Source organism: Boleophthalmus pectinirostris, unplaced genomic scaffold, assembly GCF_026225935.1.
Source record: "Boleophthalmus pectinirostris isolate CB_2022bp ecotype Guang Dong unplaced genomic scaffold, ASM2622593v1 HiC_scaffold_8, whole genome shotgun sequence".
Lineage (NCBI taxonomy): Eukaryota > Metazoa > Chordata > Actinopteri > Gobiiformes > Gobiidae > Boleophthalmus > Boleophthalmus pectinirostris.
In genome coordinates, this window is record NW_026571515.1 from 26522734 (window position 1) to 26540386 (window position 17653).

At 40.9% G+C, this 17653-nt stretch overlaps 3 protein-coding genes across 10 annotated transcripts in view; 1 reads left to right on the plus strand and 2 right to left on the minus strand.

Moving 5' to 3' along the window:
* Positions 1–6476, minus strand: part of scn8aa (sodium channel, voltage gated, type VIII, alpha subunit a) — a 30101-nt gene extending 23625 nt beyond the window's left edge. For all 7 annotated transcript variants that reach the window (XM_055165877.1, XM_055165876.1, XM_055165878.1 and 4 more), the window contains exons 1-4: positions 6198–6476; positions 2151–2269; positions 1239–1328; positions 993–1121 (exon numbers count right to left, since the gene is read on the minus strand). In XM_055165877.1, the coding sequence (XP_055021852.1) occupies positions 993–1121; positions 1239–1328; positions 2151–2269; positions 6198–6476 (617 nt within the window). The remainder of the gene's footprint in view (positions 1–992; positions 1122–1238; positions 1329–2150; positions 2270–6197) is intronic.
* Positions 6477–9710: 3234 nt separating this feature from the next.
* On the plus strand, positions 9711–11459 carry LOC110164970 (transmembrane protease serine 11D). Its single transcript, XM_020930116.2, has 5 exons — positions 9711–9821; positions 9902–10085; positions 10472–10749; positions 10991–11133; positions 11220–11459. The coding sequence occupies exons 1-5, from the start codon at positions 9746–9748 to the stop codon at positions 11457–11459; spliced, it is 921 nt and encodes a 306-aa protein (XP_020785775.2). The 5' UTR covers positions 9711–9745.
* Positions 11460–12308: 849 nt separating this feature from the next.
* dip2ba (disco-interacting protein 2 homolog Ba) overlaps positions 12309–17653 on the minus strand; it is a 40061-nt gene continuing 34716 nt past the window's right edge. For both annotated transcript variants that reach the window (XM_020929823.2, XM_055166473.1), the window contains 10 exons: positions 17358–17467; positions 17138–17268; positions 16870–17038; positions 16506–16676; positions 16257–16318; positions 16115–16172; positions 15911–15985; positions 15519–15693; positions 15286–15409; positions 12309–15204 (listed from right to left, as the gene is read on the minus strand). In XM_020929823.2, the coding sequence (XP_020785482.1) occupies positions 14952–15204; positions 15286–15409; positions 15519–15693; positions 15911–15985; positions 16115–16172; positions 16257–16318; positions 16506–16676; positions 16870–17038; positions 17138–17268; positions 17358–17467 (1328 nt within the window). In that variant the 3' untranslated portion in view covers positions 12309–14951. The remainder of the gene's footprint in view (positions 15205–15285; positions 15410–15518; positions 15694–15910; positions 15986–16114; positions 16173–16256; positions 16319–16505; positions 16677–16869; positions 17039–17137; positions 17269–17357; positions 17468–17653) is intronic.

Below are 17653 nucleotides of genomic sequence, written 5' to 3' on the forward strand. Positions count from 1 at the left end.
AACACCACCGAACCAGGAGGAGACGACGCCACTCACAGAGCCTGTCCACTGAGGAGAAGGGTGGAAGGAATAAGGAAAGAGAGACAAGACACAGAGCTAACACCGACCCGCCCCGACCGTCCCACCGCCCCATCCTGTCTTACCTGGAATTACAGAAATAGTTCAATGCCCTCAACACCCTGAACGTGCGCAGAGCTGAGACATTGCCTAGGTTTACAAACTCTGTTATATACCTGTAGGATCAAACCACAGTTACAAGAGGTGGTTATTTACATTGAGAGAAAGAGTGAAATACAGTCGCCATACAGCCCTGAGCTACACAGTGGGAATGTATCTGTCAGAGCCATGTAATCATCAAGGAGGCATAGTAACATGATTTTAGTTCAGTAATTGTAATTACTTTATGAAACATTGAGTATATTTAAAGAAGATTACAGATGTTTAATTTAAGTCCTAAATGTGAACCAGGCTGTAGCTGGAGTGCTGTCTTTAAGTCTTATTGACCAACCAATGTTTCATTGTTTGATTTCTAACTTTTCTGCTTGGTTAAATCAAACATTTTGTGATATCATGTGAGAAAATAGCTGTTATGATTTTGAATGATACAAAAATCTATTGAATTGAGTAACCAGAACATTCTATATGATCTATTTCACAGATTTAACCCTTGTGTAAGTCCCATTGAAGTGTTGTATTTATGACTACATGACTCTGACATGCCCTGTTCTGAGTGGAGAAACATTTCAGAAGTTGCCTGAATGCTGCAGAGTGGAAACCTTCTGATCCCAAAGAGAGGGACCACCAGAAATATCCCAAGTAAAAAGAATCACAGCAGATGGTTATTAGACAGATGCAAGAAAAAAAGAGGCTATAAGAACCACAACTGACAGACGGTACTGCAATTTCTTCGGCTGTTGCTGAAAACAAACATATGGGAAAACATCTTCATGTCCTCAAACTGTTCATGATGTAATGTAAAGAGGTATACTTACGCCATAGAAATGACCATGAAGTCCAGCCAGTTCCATGGATCTCGAAGGAATGTAAACCCATCTATACAGAATCCTCGTGCTGTGATTTTTACAAGAGACTCAAATGTATAAATTCCCGTGAATGTGTACCTGAAGACAAATGAATTGACATAATTGGCAAAGTATGCAGCATTGCATTATTATTTTCAAGGATTTTAATGTGCAAAAACAAGTAAGACACAAGGTATAGGCAGAAATGATACGTACTCTACTTGTTTGGACCATTCTGGAGGATCGCTAAAGGTCATGAATATACAGTTGGTCAAAATTGTACACATAATGATCATGCTGAAAAGGGTGGAATGTTTGTTAAGGAAATACATGGAGATCGATAAACTAAACTGTTACACAATCACATTTTACATCAATTTCCCTACTGTAATATTTATCACATTATTTCTGTGGTTTTTTCATTATTGCCATCAGTGGTCAATGGGTTAACACCACAAATCTTCTGGCTGCACTTAGGAGTGGTTACGCATGTCCACCACTGACGGCCATTACTCGAGCCATGAAATATTCAGCTGCTGCATATTTAGTGGAAACACACTGACTTGGCCTTCCTCTCCAAATGACCAAACTATGGCTCACTAGAAGCAGCAGAGCTTTCAGGGCAACACTGTTTTAAAAACTGCTCCCAGAAGCCTCTGATAATGTATATTATGTAATAGGAGTATTGTAGTTAGCGTCTGTAAATAATTAAGGAAAGTCTCACAGTAATTCTATTATACAATATAGGGAATGTATACAAAAAAACTGACATGGTTTATTTTGTGCTAATTTGTTTCAGATTTTTTGAGATATGTAACATGAGCGTAACAATAGACGTGGGACAGGCCTGTGTCTTGAGATAGACAGAACCATTGTTCACTAATAATAGGCTTTAAGGGCAGTGCTAACCTGGTTTACTGTAAAGGAGGATGAGTCATCATTCTATTCTCTCTGTATTTCAACCACAGCTGCACATTCTATTATATAAAACTTAACAGCATAGGTTTTTACTATTTTTTGTGATCTGTTCTACATTGAACATACTTTTCACTGTATTAGAAATTGCATGAAACAGGGAGCAGCATTATAGTATCATAATACAAATACATAAGAACAGTGAAAGGATATGAATGTATCAAAATTTTAATTGCGAATCGCCTAATTGGATTAAAAGGGCTTATGAAGTACAAGGCAGGTGTGGCACTAAAACGGAAGATTGTCTTCCCTTTATTTAGCACTATAAATGTCTGTTGAGAGAAAAGAGAAAAACAACAGATTAGATTAGTCAACATAAAACCAAATGAATAAATCAATATGCTCATGAAGTTCAATTCTATCTGTTTTTCAGTTTAGAGTCTATACATATGCTGTATACATATGTATCAAGATCAAGTATAAATCAGTAAATCATAATTAATCACAATAAACATAATGTAACAATGAGAGAGAATGATAATTTTTCCTAGTCACTCATTGCTTGTGATTGTTTTGCTTTTATTTCGGAGGAAAAACCCAGTGAGCTGCTGAGACAGCACACATCAGTGGGCCTGCAGTGGCTTTGGTGGTTTTGAGAGAAGGAAAGAGGACTGCTGAGGCTTTCTGTGGATAACCTCATAATTGTTTGAATAAAACATTGCAATTTTCATGAAACTTTAATGACACACTGTGCATTTGCACCAGTGATATGGAGCTGTGTGCTTTTAACAAGGCATCCCTCACTACATTAAGGCTGCAGAGAACAAGCTCAGTGCTGACGGCTGGAGACAGTGGAGTCAGTGGGGCGGGGTAGCACAGGAAAGCTCCTCATGCTAATGCCACATGATGTGACCTGAGCACATCTAAAAGAAAACTGATAGACAGATGTTAACATAATCGTTTTAGAAACCAACATTACCAACCAATCTGAAATATTTCCAGTTGAGGAATGATTTCTACCAAGATCTGTTTTTGAAGAAAAGTGCACTGTCTTAAATCATCTAGAGCATATTTTTCTCCCTTTTTCCGAGTATGGGTCAATGCCTGAGTGAGGGCTGCCTTGGGACTCAACTCTCACACACACTTCACTGAAAGGAGCAGAAATGTCACACTTGTCCCAGGACTATGACATTTTGAAAATACTACAAGCGGTGCTCACAAACAAGTCAGCATAGTAACAAAAACACACATACATGTTACACAGTCCAAGTGAATATTATTACACGTTGAAATAGACTTGGTTATGTAGGGAGTCTTTTTCTGTAACGCATGACTAAACTGCTGCAAAGCTACTGAAATTTTCATTATATCGAGCTGAGGAGAAAACGGTGGAGAGCAAGTGAAAGCGGCAGGCAGCAACTGTAGGAGCCACTAGGAGTCAGAGAAGAAAGGAGGGTGAAAGAGGGGAGTCAGAAGACTAATATGACAGAAGAGGAGTAAGAGGGTGGAGGGAGGAGGAAGGAGGAGGTGGAAGGAGGAGAAAGGAGGAGGAAGGGGAAAAAGGAGAGAAGAGGACAGAGGAGGAAGGAGAGAGGAGAAAAGAGGCAGAGGAAGGAGGAGAGCTGGAGGAGGAGGATTGTTGGAGGGAGAGGGAGGTGAAGAAAGGAGTAAGAGCAAAAGTAGTTGGAGAAGTCGGAGAGGGACAGAGGAGTAGGGAGGGAGGAGAAGAGTCAGAGTGGGAGGAGGGAGGAAGGAAAAGGGAGGGGGAGGGGCACAAACCACAGAGCTTGAGCAGACAGGAGCTATAGCATCTGCCCTATGTGATGGCTAATTCAGAGAGCCTCCTGTCAACCTTTGTAGTGGGGACTAAATGAATCACATTTTATAATGCTTTGAGCCTGAAAAAAACTAAATTAACACACACACAGATGGTAGCCAAGCTAAAACTAAATGCTAAGCTAACATCTCAAAAGAGCCAAATCATGTTGTTTAAACCCTGTGTCTCCACACTATTTACTTTCATTTCAGCTTGAATGCATGGTTCAAATTAACCATTATCTTGCACTTGTCAGTTCCACCTCTGTCTCCCTTCCATTTCTTTTTTCTTTCTCCTTGAAAATAACCTCTCGTCAGGCTCATACAGTGAAGCCAGGTTTGACACGGCTAAGCTCGGCACAGCATGGCCTAGACTGAGTGCTGCGTCATCACCCAACCCGCCCTGACGCCATCTAAAAGAGGCCGGGATCTGAAGATTTGTTACCAGTGAGTCAATGAACGCCCCTGCTTTGCATTACCCCACCAACCCCCTGCTACCAAGAGACGTGCAACTGGACCAGCCCCTCCACACTGACAAAGACATACAGAGCAATGTTCCTTCATCAAGGTCAGCACCTGATCTGACGTCACTGCTGCTCTGCCTGCCAGGACCGAAGATGCGCCTCTCCCCTCAGCATAAAAATGAGTCTAAACTGAGGTTCCATAATTAGATTTGCTAGAAACTGAAAGATGATAGGCCTGCTGGTAAAAACGAGAGAGAGGAGGAGCTGCAGCTAGAAAGTTTAGCAAGTGTAAAATGTATCTGTGGGGTTCAGAATAATAAAAGATGAGGACTGTTGTCATAGCAAGTGACAATTAATTAAATAAAATATTCTATTTTTTGAACTGAGAAAAGTCCTCAAAATGTCACCTAAGACAGGACGCTAAAACCCATGAATATCTTATAAGTATTGTGCTGGGTACTTGTTTAAGTAATAATACTGGTGGTTAATAATCTAAATTACTATTTTTGTTTGCTGTTTTTGTAGGAATCGTGTCTTCTCCTTGTGCAGTGGACTGGTGTTACATAACCAGCAGCGTGCACGTTGTAAAGAGGAGGTATAAGACAGACAGTGCGAAAGGCAGAGCACACCTGCATACAAAGGTACATGTGCTATCCAAAAACTCAGATAACTCCAAGGTGACAAAACACTAATGCTACAATTCTGTGTACATTGACTAGAGTCAAATCAAAACAAATGTAGACAAAGAGTGAAACTAATTTTGTTACACCAAGAGAATTAAAATGCATGGCTGTTATATAAATCTTAAAAATAGATAACAAAAGATGTTTCCATGGAAAGATTTTAGCCATGATGCTCAGGCAAAATAGTCAAAGCTAGCTCTTATGCTGATAAATGATATGCTATGCTAGTATTTTTGTCATGTCTCCAGGACTATATTTTTCAAAATGGCTCCTGAATTTGTTAAAACTTTCTGCACTGTCACTTCACCATCCATCAGTATCTGCAAGTCATGGCTGCTATTTCATTTATGCTTTCAGCTCCAATTAAAAATAGAAGAGAGCAACGACAGTACAGACAGTATCCTAGCTTTTTGTAAGTGTCTTTGGTTTGACAGGTACACAGGGCTCCACTCAAGGTCACCCAGCAGCCCTCACGCCAACATGACACAAACCCCAAAGGGATTCACAACACTTCCCCTTTAAGACACCCCTCTGAATATCTGTCCGGCTACAGATTCATTTTTGAACAAATAACAAAGTCTGTCAGGTGGAACAGCAGTCTTTGTACAGCTAGTGCTCCTGCTTTTTGCTCAAAGCCCCACAAGCACATCAGAGATACAGTGGAGGCAAATAACTCAAGTGAGCATTTCCCAAATTGTACAAAAGCAATTACAATCTTCAGCCAATTGTAAAACGTCTCACCACACGTGGAACCATGTCCTACGTCACTGAAGTAGTCAGACGGACTAGTGCCTAGGCCAACGTGACTCACATGTGACGTCATCATCTACTCGTCTCCATTACTCTAAAAAGTATTACAGAGGTCCATTCATTTACTTCAGTCTACCACAATGATATCCTAACTGTGTATGTTGTCTGCAAGTCATGACTAAACTACACTGTAGCTGATGCTCTACTCTATCAGGATACAACCATCGAGTGAGAATATAATCTCACTCACACACGATGTGACTTTTTAAAATTACAAATATGCTAAAAAGATAAGTTTCCTTCATTTCAAAACCACTTAAAGCTAAAAATTAAGCCATTAACCTTGCTTTTTAAGTGAACAGCTTTCAAATTCTGGACCAATATAAATACACTTCATTAGAGTAATTCAAATTAATGGTGTATGTGTGGTTTAAAAATATATGATTTCCAATACAGTACAGTAATACAGAATGTCATCATCCAAGCCATGGCTATTATATGATGAGTAGTGTTTGTGTTTTGTGTGTTTCAGGTTGCAGTTAACTTACTTTCTGAGAGTTCACGTAGAATGGGTCTAGATCCTCCAGTGGTACCGCCACCAGTCCTGGTGGGATGTCCCCATAGATGTAGGGCAGGCTCTTGCCAGCCTCCAGGTCACTGTTAGGCTTCGGCTTGTTCTCGTCATCATCGTCACGGTAACTGCTGTCCTGCTTGGGTGGCTTTTTCTTTTTCTCCTCATTGATGCGCTGTTCAAGGGCCGCCAAAGATTCCCTGTTGAACTTCTTGAAACTGTCGGGTCCTGGCGGTGCAAGAAGGGGTGCAGCCATGTTTTCATCCTGCAGCTACTTGGGCTTTAGGTTTGTACCATCCACAGTGGTCAGCTCTAAGGAAAAGAGGATTCATTAGTCCATAGCAACAAAACTAGTTACAAATCTTCAAAAGGTAATGCAATAACTTGTTCAAAAGACATGAAAATTCCATGAGTTAAATTTCTGGTGGAGGGTCTGCTACCTACTTGTCACCATGGAGATGTAATTGCTATGCTTAGAATGTTGGTATGACTAGCACATCTAGCACTTATTCATTACGAGTGTTTCTGTTGCTCAAAAGTACAATAATTCCTGCATGTTAGTTTTCATCATTTTACATTTAGTAAATACACATACAAAGTTTAAAGTACAGTGCTGTTAGTCATTGATGCAGTTGGCAATTCTCTTTACACCTAGGCCTGAAAATATCTAAAATACAGCAATGATTTCACCCTGTCATGGCACATGTGTGAGCACTGATTTTTAAATTCCTCACAGCAATAGCAGCAACACAGTTTATTATATACATTTGGCTTTGAAATGATTTTGATGCTCATTTTGTATGTCCTGATTATGTGCTGCGCTTGTATTTTAAAATAAGGGAGTACAATAATGTAAACATAGTCATATAATTACTTTATTATAGAATCATTGAGAATAAAGTTAATAGAGGGATTTTTTTAAGCAGACAGTTTCTCATGACATCTGATGTCATGACATCAGATTAAACATAAGTCAGAATTTCCCCTCATTAAACCAAGGGGAAATTTTGATTTGAGAAGAGAATATTTGGAAATGATGGGTAAAAACATGCATGTTGAAAGACATTTTTTAAGCATACCCTATACACATTGAATGTCCCACTACAATTGTTGACTTGGGCGCTAAGGTTAGTTCAGACACCCGTTCAGACATATCTGCATCGTTAAAGGCCTGTCACATCCCGGCTTCTCTCTTGCATAACACAATCTCCTCAAAGATTGCTCGTCGTGTCATGGTGAAATCTCACGGAAAATATCCCGCTTCTGCCTCTGTCTCTGTATGAAAACGTTAGCAAAACTGCGAAGAAAAACACGCAGCCTTTGAGCCAAGACGTCTGTTTTAAAATGGACCCCGGAACCTCGCAGTCACTGCCTTCTGCTGCTCTGCTGGCGCTGTCCGCTTCAGCACCACGCGAGCGCGCGCACACAGACATGCGCGCACACACACTGCACACGGGCTGCATACGGGAGGGTTCACTGAAGGGAAAAAAAAAAAAAAAAAAAATACGCTATGTGGAGAAGCATTTTGGCCTAGGCGCCTGCAGGCCGCCACTTATCCACCATTCCTCCAGTTTGTGTTATTAAACGATGATGACAACACTCGTCGCGTTGCGTCTGTCTCTGGAGTGTCACATTGCTTACATTCTGTCTAGCGTCAATCATATTCCTACTCAGGACACTAAGCGTTCCTAGTCATGGTCATGGGAGGTGACATTAAACAACGCGTCGAGTGGACATTTTAACGTTTTGCACAAAAGAAAGAAAACTCCCAAAGAGATACTGCGCAAGAAGTGGTCCGATACAACCAAATAGTCCACAGCAAACTGCTGCAGTGGGTGGTTTGCACTGAGTGTGGAGAATGTCACGCGGAGGTAAACGCGACAGAAATAAATACAGCTAAAAAAAAAAAAATAAAAATAAAAAGCACTGTTTTTTTTAGAATACAACATTACACGTTAGGTTTATGCATGGTAATTTTAAACTAAAGGGAACTGCACTGTTTTTCTGGGGTTTTGCGCGTCGCCTTGAAGGATCTGCACCACACCCGTGAAGCCATGTCGACTGCTAAATCAATACGACTATATCAGTGCACTGGTAGCCTACAGCAGGATGCTAGACAGCTGTATTTCACACGGTATAGACATGACATAAAACATATCGCATACCATCTGCAAAGAGCAATGACAACGCGTTCATATGAATCCAGGCGACATGAGCTGTAGATGAGGATGACCAGGTAATACTCACGCGTAGCATTAAAGCCCCGGCCAAAACCCATTTGCAGCATCCCGTCCCCTAGAGAGTTAAAACACGGTCTTTTAACAAGCTATAACCAAAATGAATCGATTTTACCTTATTGGAGAAGAGAGGACCACTGAGATGGCACCTTACCTGAAGCCCATCGCCAACACATTCACTCCCTTAAGGGGTGTTGAAATCAAATTCGACAAAATACAATCAATTTTAATATTAAAAGCTTTCAGTATAAACATACTCTACCTATGGATAAACGTGAACGTATTTAGCAAGCCCAGACAGTCGCTCTATCCATTCTGCTCCAAAAAAGGATGCGGGCTGTGCGTGCGCCTCTGCGACATTTACGCAAGGATACCGACACCGACAAAAATGAACCCTCACCGAGCAATATAAGCTCCACTATATCTAAATCTATAAAATGAAGCATACTCACTTTGTAAGCGTTACAAAGAATCCTGGAAGACTGGGCAGGACTGCAGATGTGGAAAAGATCGGAGAGAAACTGCGGTTGTCGCCATATTGTTGCTGCTATCTTCCCCCTCAGTGCGAGCAGTTTCCCTGCATAATTGATGACTCTCAGCAGAATGTAAGGGAGTGTCGGCGAGTGCGTTTCGTCAAATCCTAAAGGTCATTTAGGCCTGCAGCCCGTAAAAGCCCCCAGTGAACGCCTCTTGACCAAAAAGGGGGGCTTCGAGGAGGAGACTGCGTGAGAAAAGCTGCGCACGGTTTTCTATGCGTTGACTAAATATGTGGAGAGTTTAGTGCACAAATGTAGCGCTGTCAAGCTGTGGGCTTCGCTTTGGTGAAGGCCGGTGCCTGCCCAACACTGAAAAGAAGACTGTTAATACACATAACATCATTACTCATTTAAAGATCCGTCCAATATATGCAAAATCGTTATCTACTCCTAAATGCCACTACACTTAATGCTGACAGTTAATTTTATCAATTGCCTCTTTATCTAATGCTTGCTCTCGCCTCTCATCAGCCGCACCAATTAATATGGAAATAAGAGCCTGATGTGCCCACCTGCCCCCTGCTCGTGCCTTTTGTTGTTATGTAATGTGTGGGAATCAATCCAACTGGACTCAAGTTAGCTTAATGAAATGAACATAAGAACAGAAGATAGCACCTGCTCGTCTTTTGTCTTCAACTGTCACTTTTGACGTACAGCACGCGGGCGTGACGTCACTTTCTGAACTAGGTGCATTTGTTTGTATTTGGTTTGAAAAATGCAAAACTCAACTGACGGCACACGCTTAAAACGAGATGAAATTGTTCATATTTGTGGTTCTTTTGACGGCAACGATTTTGCCATTAGATGCTGCCTACAACGGGAGCAATGGTGAGTGAAGTCAGATTAAAACAACGACATGAGCAGCATGCTGACCAGTTAAGGTTTTTAACTTTACTTCTGTGGTCTAGACTGTGGGTTGCGGTTCCTGGTTGGCCCCCCAGTTGGTTCCAGGATTGTGGGGGGCCAGGAGGCTCTGTCAGGGTCCTGGCCTTGGCAGGTCAGTATCCAGCTCTTCAACATTCACTACTGTGGTGGTACCATCCTGAACCCTCTGTGGGTGCTGACCGCCGCCCACTGCTTCATCAAATATCTGTGAGTAAGACCATTTCAGAAACATTTTAACATCTCCTAATGCGCTACAACTATCTTTATGTTCTATTTCATAACATCTATAAATTGGAGTCTTCAGGCATTCTTTTCCTGGAAGCTCTAATCACGAAGGATCAATATATTTAAGATATAGAGATATATCTTATCTCACATGAAGATATCCTAATTTCTAACCCTGAGTCTCCCATCTTGTCCTTTTCTCATTATCAATGCCCCTCATGCTCATTACCTTACCACCATCTTGAAATATAAAGACATAAAGTCTTTATTTTTCATCACTTCAGCTCCTTTTTGAAACCTATATGTCAAAACAAAATGCTTCTATGCAATTGTTGGCACCTATAATAGATTTTTGTTTGTCCATTCAGTGAGATCAGCAGAAGACATTTCACTGTGGTGGGAGGGCTGACAACACTGTCTCAGCCCGGTGATCATGCACAGGTTCGCTACATCACAAGCATCAGGATTCACATGGAATACGATACAAAATCCTCAGACAATGATATGACTCTACTACGCTTGGACACTCCATGGTACTTCAATGACTACGTACACCCCATCTGCATCCCCAACAACACATCTGAAGAGGTCACACTCAACTTCACCCACTGCTTCATCTCGGGATGGGGCAGCACCTACTATGGAGGTTAGTCAGTCCATCAGCCCAAAGCTTTTAGTTTAAAGGATCACAGAGAATGCCTCACACCCATTATAATTTTCTTTTTTAAATTCAAATTGTATAATGTGTTAGATGGTAGAATAGGTGGTATGTACTAATTAAATAAAGCTGACATACATTATACATTAAGGACTGTCAAAAATCAATAACATCCTAACTTCTCTGCTATTCTTAAGAGCACATTGTTGTACACATTGACTTTTGGCAGGGTTTCGTGTGAACAGATTGCGGGAAGCAGAGGTGGAGCTGATTGACCAACGGACATGTAACCTGATCTACTTTTACCACGGCATGATCACTAACAACATGATCTGTGCTGGTTTGGAGAGTGGTGGGGTGGACACATGTCAGGTTTGGGATCTCATTTCATCACAGAGGAGAGTGTTTAAGTTAGGATGCCTGTGTGACGTGTGTTTGTTTGGGTGTTTGTGGTGTAGGGTGATAGCGGCGGGCCTCTACAGTGCTACAGCGAGGAGCAGGGGAGGTTCTACCAGCTGGGAGTGACCAGTTTTGGATATGAGTGCGGTCTCCCATTTAAGCCAGGGGTGTATGCACGGACCAGCAGGTACTCAGTCTGGATAAAGGTGACACAGGAGAGCTTAGCAAGTCCAAAGTTCAATACAAGTCAGGTGTGGGTCATCCTCAGTGTTGGACTAGTGCTGCTACAAATGGGATAATAAATTAAAAGTGTTTATCAATGTACAAAGCATGTATTTCACTGCATTTTTACAGGACCAACAAAAAGTGTGCTTAAAGTTGCTTAAAAATTTGCTACATAATTTTGGACATATAACATTACTGTATATGTTATTCTCCATTTCATATGGCTATGTTTTAAAATTCCTCAACAGCCCTTTAAGTTAAAATGTGATGTTACTCTCTCCCACTGCCCTTAGCCTGAACATTACAGTACAGTAAAATAGATAAAAGTGATGTCACATATTGGTGCACCAATCACAATACAGAATGGGAAGATTCCAAAATACTGTATGGGTATGGGTGTTGCCATGGTGATTCACTCAAAGTTTACTGCAACTGTTTTTGGTTAGAAAATGAGTACCCATCAATCTGTAAATTTAAATTATAAGTTTTAAATGTTGTAAAATACTAAGACAAAAAGAAAAACAATTATGAAAAAAATGAATAACATTTTCCAATTGTTATTGTTCAACTATTTGAAAATAATTGAGGTGCTTCCTCATCAATGATGAGCATCATTCAAAGCTTTCAGTTGTATTTAAATATGCCGTTTCCTGTGTATACCATGAAATATTTATGATGTTTACCTCAAGTCGAACACATGGAGCACATAAGGACTAGGGGTTAGCTACTCACTCTGTAAAAACTAACATACGTTTTTCAAAAATGTTAATATTTTGATTTGAGTCCATCCCAAACTGGCACAGAGCTTTTAGTGACATCATAGAAGAAACTACTTGTCCATTCAAAGCGGGTTGAGCGACACCTAGTGGACACACAGTGCAAATATTTGAACGCTTGCAAAATATAAAAATGACGCAAGAAACTTTGACAAAGCATCTTTTATTTGACATGAAACACATCCAAATGACAGTGACAGTGTCAAGTAAGACATGTTTTCGCACCAGTTCAGAGCGTCTTCGCTGCAGCTTGACTAATGCATAGTGATCGGATAGTCCTTGGTTTGAGGTATACATCGTGGGCCCTTGAGTTTTTGCGTGGAAAATCCCAATTTTATTACCTCACGTTGTGGACATTACATTTTGTGCTTAAAATAATATTGTAGCTTTCAAATGCGCACTGTTCTGCAACTTGACAGCTGAAAGTGTAATTGAAGAAAATTAGTGCACTGTATAGCAAGAAGTCACAAAAATGGAAAAAAAAAAAAAAAAAAGACCTTAGAATAGGACATTGGATGACCACTTTCGTGGATGAAGAATAGCACCAATGTCTATTGAAAAGGCTTTAAGGCCAACTGGAAATTATAAAACTTTATTTAAAATTGGAGTGAAACAGTAGCAACAAAGCATTATTACATGATGGCAGAAAAACAGCTTCACTTAGTTATGTGTACATTTGTCTAAAATAGAAAAAAATAAAAATAAATACTGGCTCATAAATTGCCAGCAACTGTCACAAAATGAAAAGTGGTTTATTAATAGTTGTATTAATTATAACAGAGAGATGTGCAGTTTAACAGAAAAAGACACTGTTTAAAATATATTAACTTCAAATTTTGGATGGAAAGACATAAAATACAGTGGAGGCGACATGTAAAACAGAAATTAACATAAAAATGGTTTAAAATCTGGGGACAAACCTTGCACCAGAGAACATTTAAAACCATATTGGGAAAAGTGCACATCTCTCCAACCTAAACAAAGTGAAACCTTTTTTGTTGTAATGAGTTAAACATAAAAAAAAAAACATTGTAGAAATAAATGCTGTCAAGTATGAAACTATCAGTCAAGTTTATCATAGACACTTTCCCATGTACACATTAATACCAATAATACAGTTTTTGACCTAAGATACAGTATACAGCTGACATCCTTTACCCTTATCATAGGCCCCTTTAAGGATTTTAGAGACAACTTTTTCTGCCATATTCTTACACAGGTGGCTCTGACTGTTGTTCGTTTTCAAATGCAGTTATTCTTCTTCTTCAGTGTTACAGACATTCAACAAGATTATGAAATGATCAAAGGCGCGTTCAAATAAAACAACACACTCCCTGCTCCCCATTTAAAATGTGATTTGGAGAGGCTGGTTTTGTATAGTTGCACAAATGTTACAGCCAGATATGTAAAAGTGATGGAGCTCCACGGGTTTAAGGCAAAAGACTGTGGAGTTTCCTTTATTTTTTCATAATTGAACAGTCCTTAATCCTAAATGTGACAAAGACGCAGCATAAAGGCACTATTCTGCCTCTTGGTGATCTACATATGATGCCGATACAGTAATATCACATACTGGAAAAGCTAGTGGCTCAAGATATGATGCATTACCCTTAGTAAACTAAAGTCAGATTTACGTGTTCCTGGGCTTTTTAGTATTTTTTCCAGCTGATGAATGTAGCCATTTAGCATAGCACAGCGTAGCACTAGCGCTAACATCAAGCCATACTTGGGATCTATCATTTGCTCTTTTGGGCCTCTATTTGACCAAGGCTGTGTCTGAAGTATTCATACTATTTATAGTTTTAACAATATAACACAATATAACCCCAATTTATGGAAGAATCTGTTGTTCGTCCAAACAAAACCAAAGAAAACCAAAGCAAATACGATTCTTGTAAATTCTTCTGATATAATCAGATGCAGGCATTCAGTAGCCTGGTGGATGTAATCACCAATTTGGATCATTTAATTCAGTTGAGGTTAAATAGTTTAATGTAATTGTAAAAACATTTCAGACAGCCTTTAATTGCACTCTTATTAGTACAGCTTAACAACATTGACTACATCTTCTCATCTTGAAACTGTTTTCTTTTAAAGAAATTAATTAGCACTATTACAATCATAAAAGCTATCTAACGGACGAACTCCTACTCACACATAAAGAAAAGATTTGCCTCAGAGCTCAGCGGTTGTTTTTCTTCATGTTGTATGAGACACATTCTGCGGGACGTAGCCAGTTTGTTACGGGATGAAGCCAAAGTGCCCCCGCTTTTGGGGAGGGTAGCACATCAGGCAGGTGATAATACTGACTGGACTGACCCTGGCTGGGGTGGGCTTGTGTGGATGCTGTGGGGGTATGTCCTCATCAGGTGCATGGGACATAGGTACAGGGGCTTTTAAAGTGCAACAGGAATAGGTCTGGTCCCCTCAGCAGGTGCAGTGGGACGTCCTACCGGTGAAGAACCAAGGATGGAGGAAACAAACAGGTGCATGGTTTGGCTTAAAACCAAGGAATGAAATCATAGTTGTCTAAGATGCATTAAAACGTCTTGAATAAAAATGGGAGCAATGAGAGAGATGACAGATGGAGACAGATTCCTTTCCTCTGACAGTACTGTCAGCCCCTCCCATCCCAAATCACCTGAACTGCAGAGGCGGAGCAGGTCAAAGCAACAGTTTTCGGAGGGAAGCCCACTCTCGCTGCTCCACTCTGCAGATGTGTGGTGTCCAAGGCCCTCCCTGTGTGCTCAGAGCCTGGCTCAGGTTTCTGCCTCTCTCTTTGAGGGCTGTTCACATGTTGTAGGCCACATAGATGGGGTCCAGTTGGTCTGCCAGGAAAGAGTCCCGTAGGTGCATGCGCTGCTTCTCACCTCTGGAGTTGATGGGAATGACCCCTGGGTCCACGATGACTACCACACCTACAATCAGGTGGTGCTCCTCCAAAACTACATTAGTGACCAGAGGCACCAAGTCCAAGGCCTCTTGCTCAGACCCGCTAAGCTCTGCCACCACCACCAGCAAGTTAGTCCATGTAAACACAGCACTGAGGGCAACAAGGCACACATTTAGAACCAATCTCTAAAGATATTTTGGTCCCAATCTACATCTCACTGACATTACTCACCTCTCTGCAATGCTGCGATGTGCTCGGGACACTGAAGTCTCAATGTCTATGGGGTGGTATCGCAGCCCTCTGAGCTCCAATGTTTCATCCAGGGAGCCCACCACAAACAAGGCATCATGACGATCTGCAAAGCAAGTTGTACATAAGACTGTTCATATAAGTGATAAAAATCAAACATAATCTTTTAAGGTATCCCTTTTTACATCTGCTCAGAGTGTAAGCGATGACCTCACCTCCGCTTGCATCCAACAGCTCGGTCCTCTTGATAAAGCCTAAATATCCTGTCCTGGCCCACACAGTCTGTGGATCTCCAAAGCTGAGTTTGGTGTTGAAGTGATCGGCCTGTAGATTTTCTTCTCCATAGATCGTGTAGTAACCACTGGCACTGTGAGCACTATTCACCCAGATCTAACAAAAAAAAAAAAAAAAAAAGTAAAAAAATTTAAATTCTCTTTCCATCTCTTTAAATAACAACAGCTGATAGTACATTGCCAAATATGCATCACAACTATGCAATAAAATGTATGCATGTGTTACAACATTTATTTTGTGTACAATAGCAATTCAGTGTTTTACAACATTGAATTAACTTACAATTGCACACAATGTAGTTTTAAGTTCTTACCTCTCCAAGATGTGAGTCTCCTAGTGGGCCTCGGGTCTCTGGGTTCACAATGATTACCCTGACTCCAGGAAGGATCTAAAGTAAGACACATTTTGCACAGTTTTAACTACAAGCACAAACCTACTACTGACTATTGCATTCTCCTTGTGTATGGGCAGTTCTACAGTCACACAAATGAGCCACAAGTCAATAATCAATACGCACTGTGCCTGACTCCATGAGCGGAAGACTCTGTGGCGCCCCTCGCTCTACCAGTCTCACCCTGAAGGAGACACATACATAGACCACAGTGTTAGACCAATACAGCATGTCGCCATCTATGTATGGTGATGTGCAAAGGACTTACCTGTCATGCCGTAGTGACTTCATATCTACATAGACCGTAGAGGGGTCGGGTCCAGAAGTGCCCTAAGCAGAATAAGAAAACCATCATTTATCATCCTAAATTTAAGTCTTGTAAAATGTTAACACAGAATTTATGAAGTTATGTTAACAGCTGTCCTATAGACTAGGCACAAAGTGTAACTGATTAACTATGGTGTCCCACTTATACCAGTAAGGACTTTAATTCTAAACCAGTCCTTCTAATACTGACCTGTAGGCATATTGCCAGGTTGACTCTGGATCCAAAGGCAGTGCTCACAGCCCGAGATGAAAGGCCCAAGTCTTTGAAGAGTTTTGAGAAAGACATGGAGAGGCCCAGACGGGGGCGCTCTTCTGCTATCACCACACAGCTCCGTACACAGGACAGATTCACTCCTCGCGTCTGGGGACAATAGAAACATTCATATAAACACTTTGGCCCCTAATTTCTCAATTTGCCAAAATGTACACAAACAAAAGATGATCTGGTGTAGCAGAAACAAACCCAAATCTTTTGCGAAAACCATGAATCATGAAAACCATATTTTGTAGTTTTATTTGCAACATTGACTATGTTAGCAGCTGGTTTGTTTAACCTTCAGTATCTCGGTTTGTGTGCCCAGTCCTTTTGTACAGAGCTCCATGACAGAGTAGGAGCAGAACGTGTCTCTGATCTTGTATTGACTCAAAGTGCTCAGCCACAAAGGCAGCGAACTCTCCAGCTCCAGAGGAGGGATAAGGATGGACTGGTGACCTGAGTAAACGCTGAAAGAAAGCATGAAAATATAAAACAATTAATTACAAAAAGTATGAACCTAAAAATAGACCATATGTAATGCAGTCCTGAATATTAGTGAGTGTTACCTGGAGAGGCACCATAAAACAAAGCCAAGGCCACAGTACGGGTCGAGGCAGATGGCTATTTGGCGAGAGGAGTAGAGCTCACACTGCAACTTAATAGAGCGGCAAAGAGTACTGATCGCCGCATGGGACATCTGTTAAACCAAGACCCAAAATATCACAGGATATTCACACACAGACACACATGCTTCAGACTGTATGTGAACAATGTAATAATCTGTACCTTGACCCCAGTCAGCATCCCTGTGGTGGACACGCTGAAGTCCAGGTAGGCGAGCATCTCGGCGGTGGGCGGTTTGTAGATGCTTGGGGGCCTCTTCCTAGGAAGATCATCTGCAAGTGGGCAAGAATGTGATTAATGCACAGGTTTTAGGCAATTATCTGAGAAACAGAAGATTTCTTTGCTACATGCTAAAGATACAGAAATTGAAAAAAGAACTCTGATGACCCCCTGTGGTTTAAAGTGGATATTCAGGTTTTGACCTTGGTTTTGTCTGTGTTTAGCAGACTGTAATGATA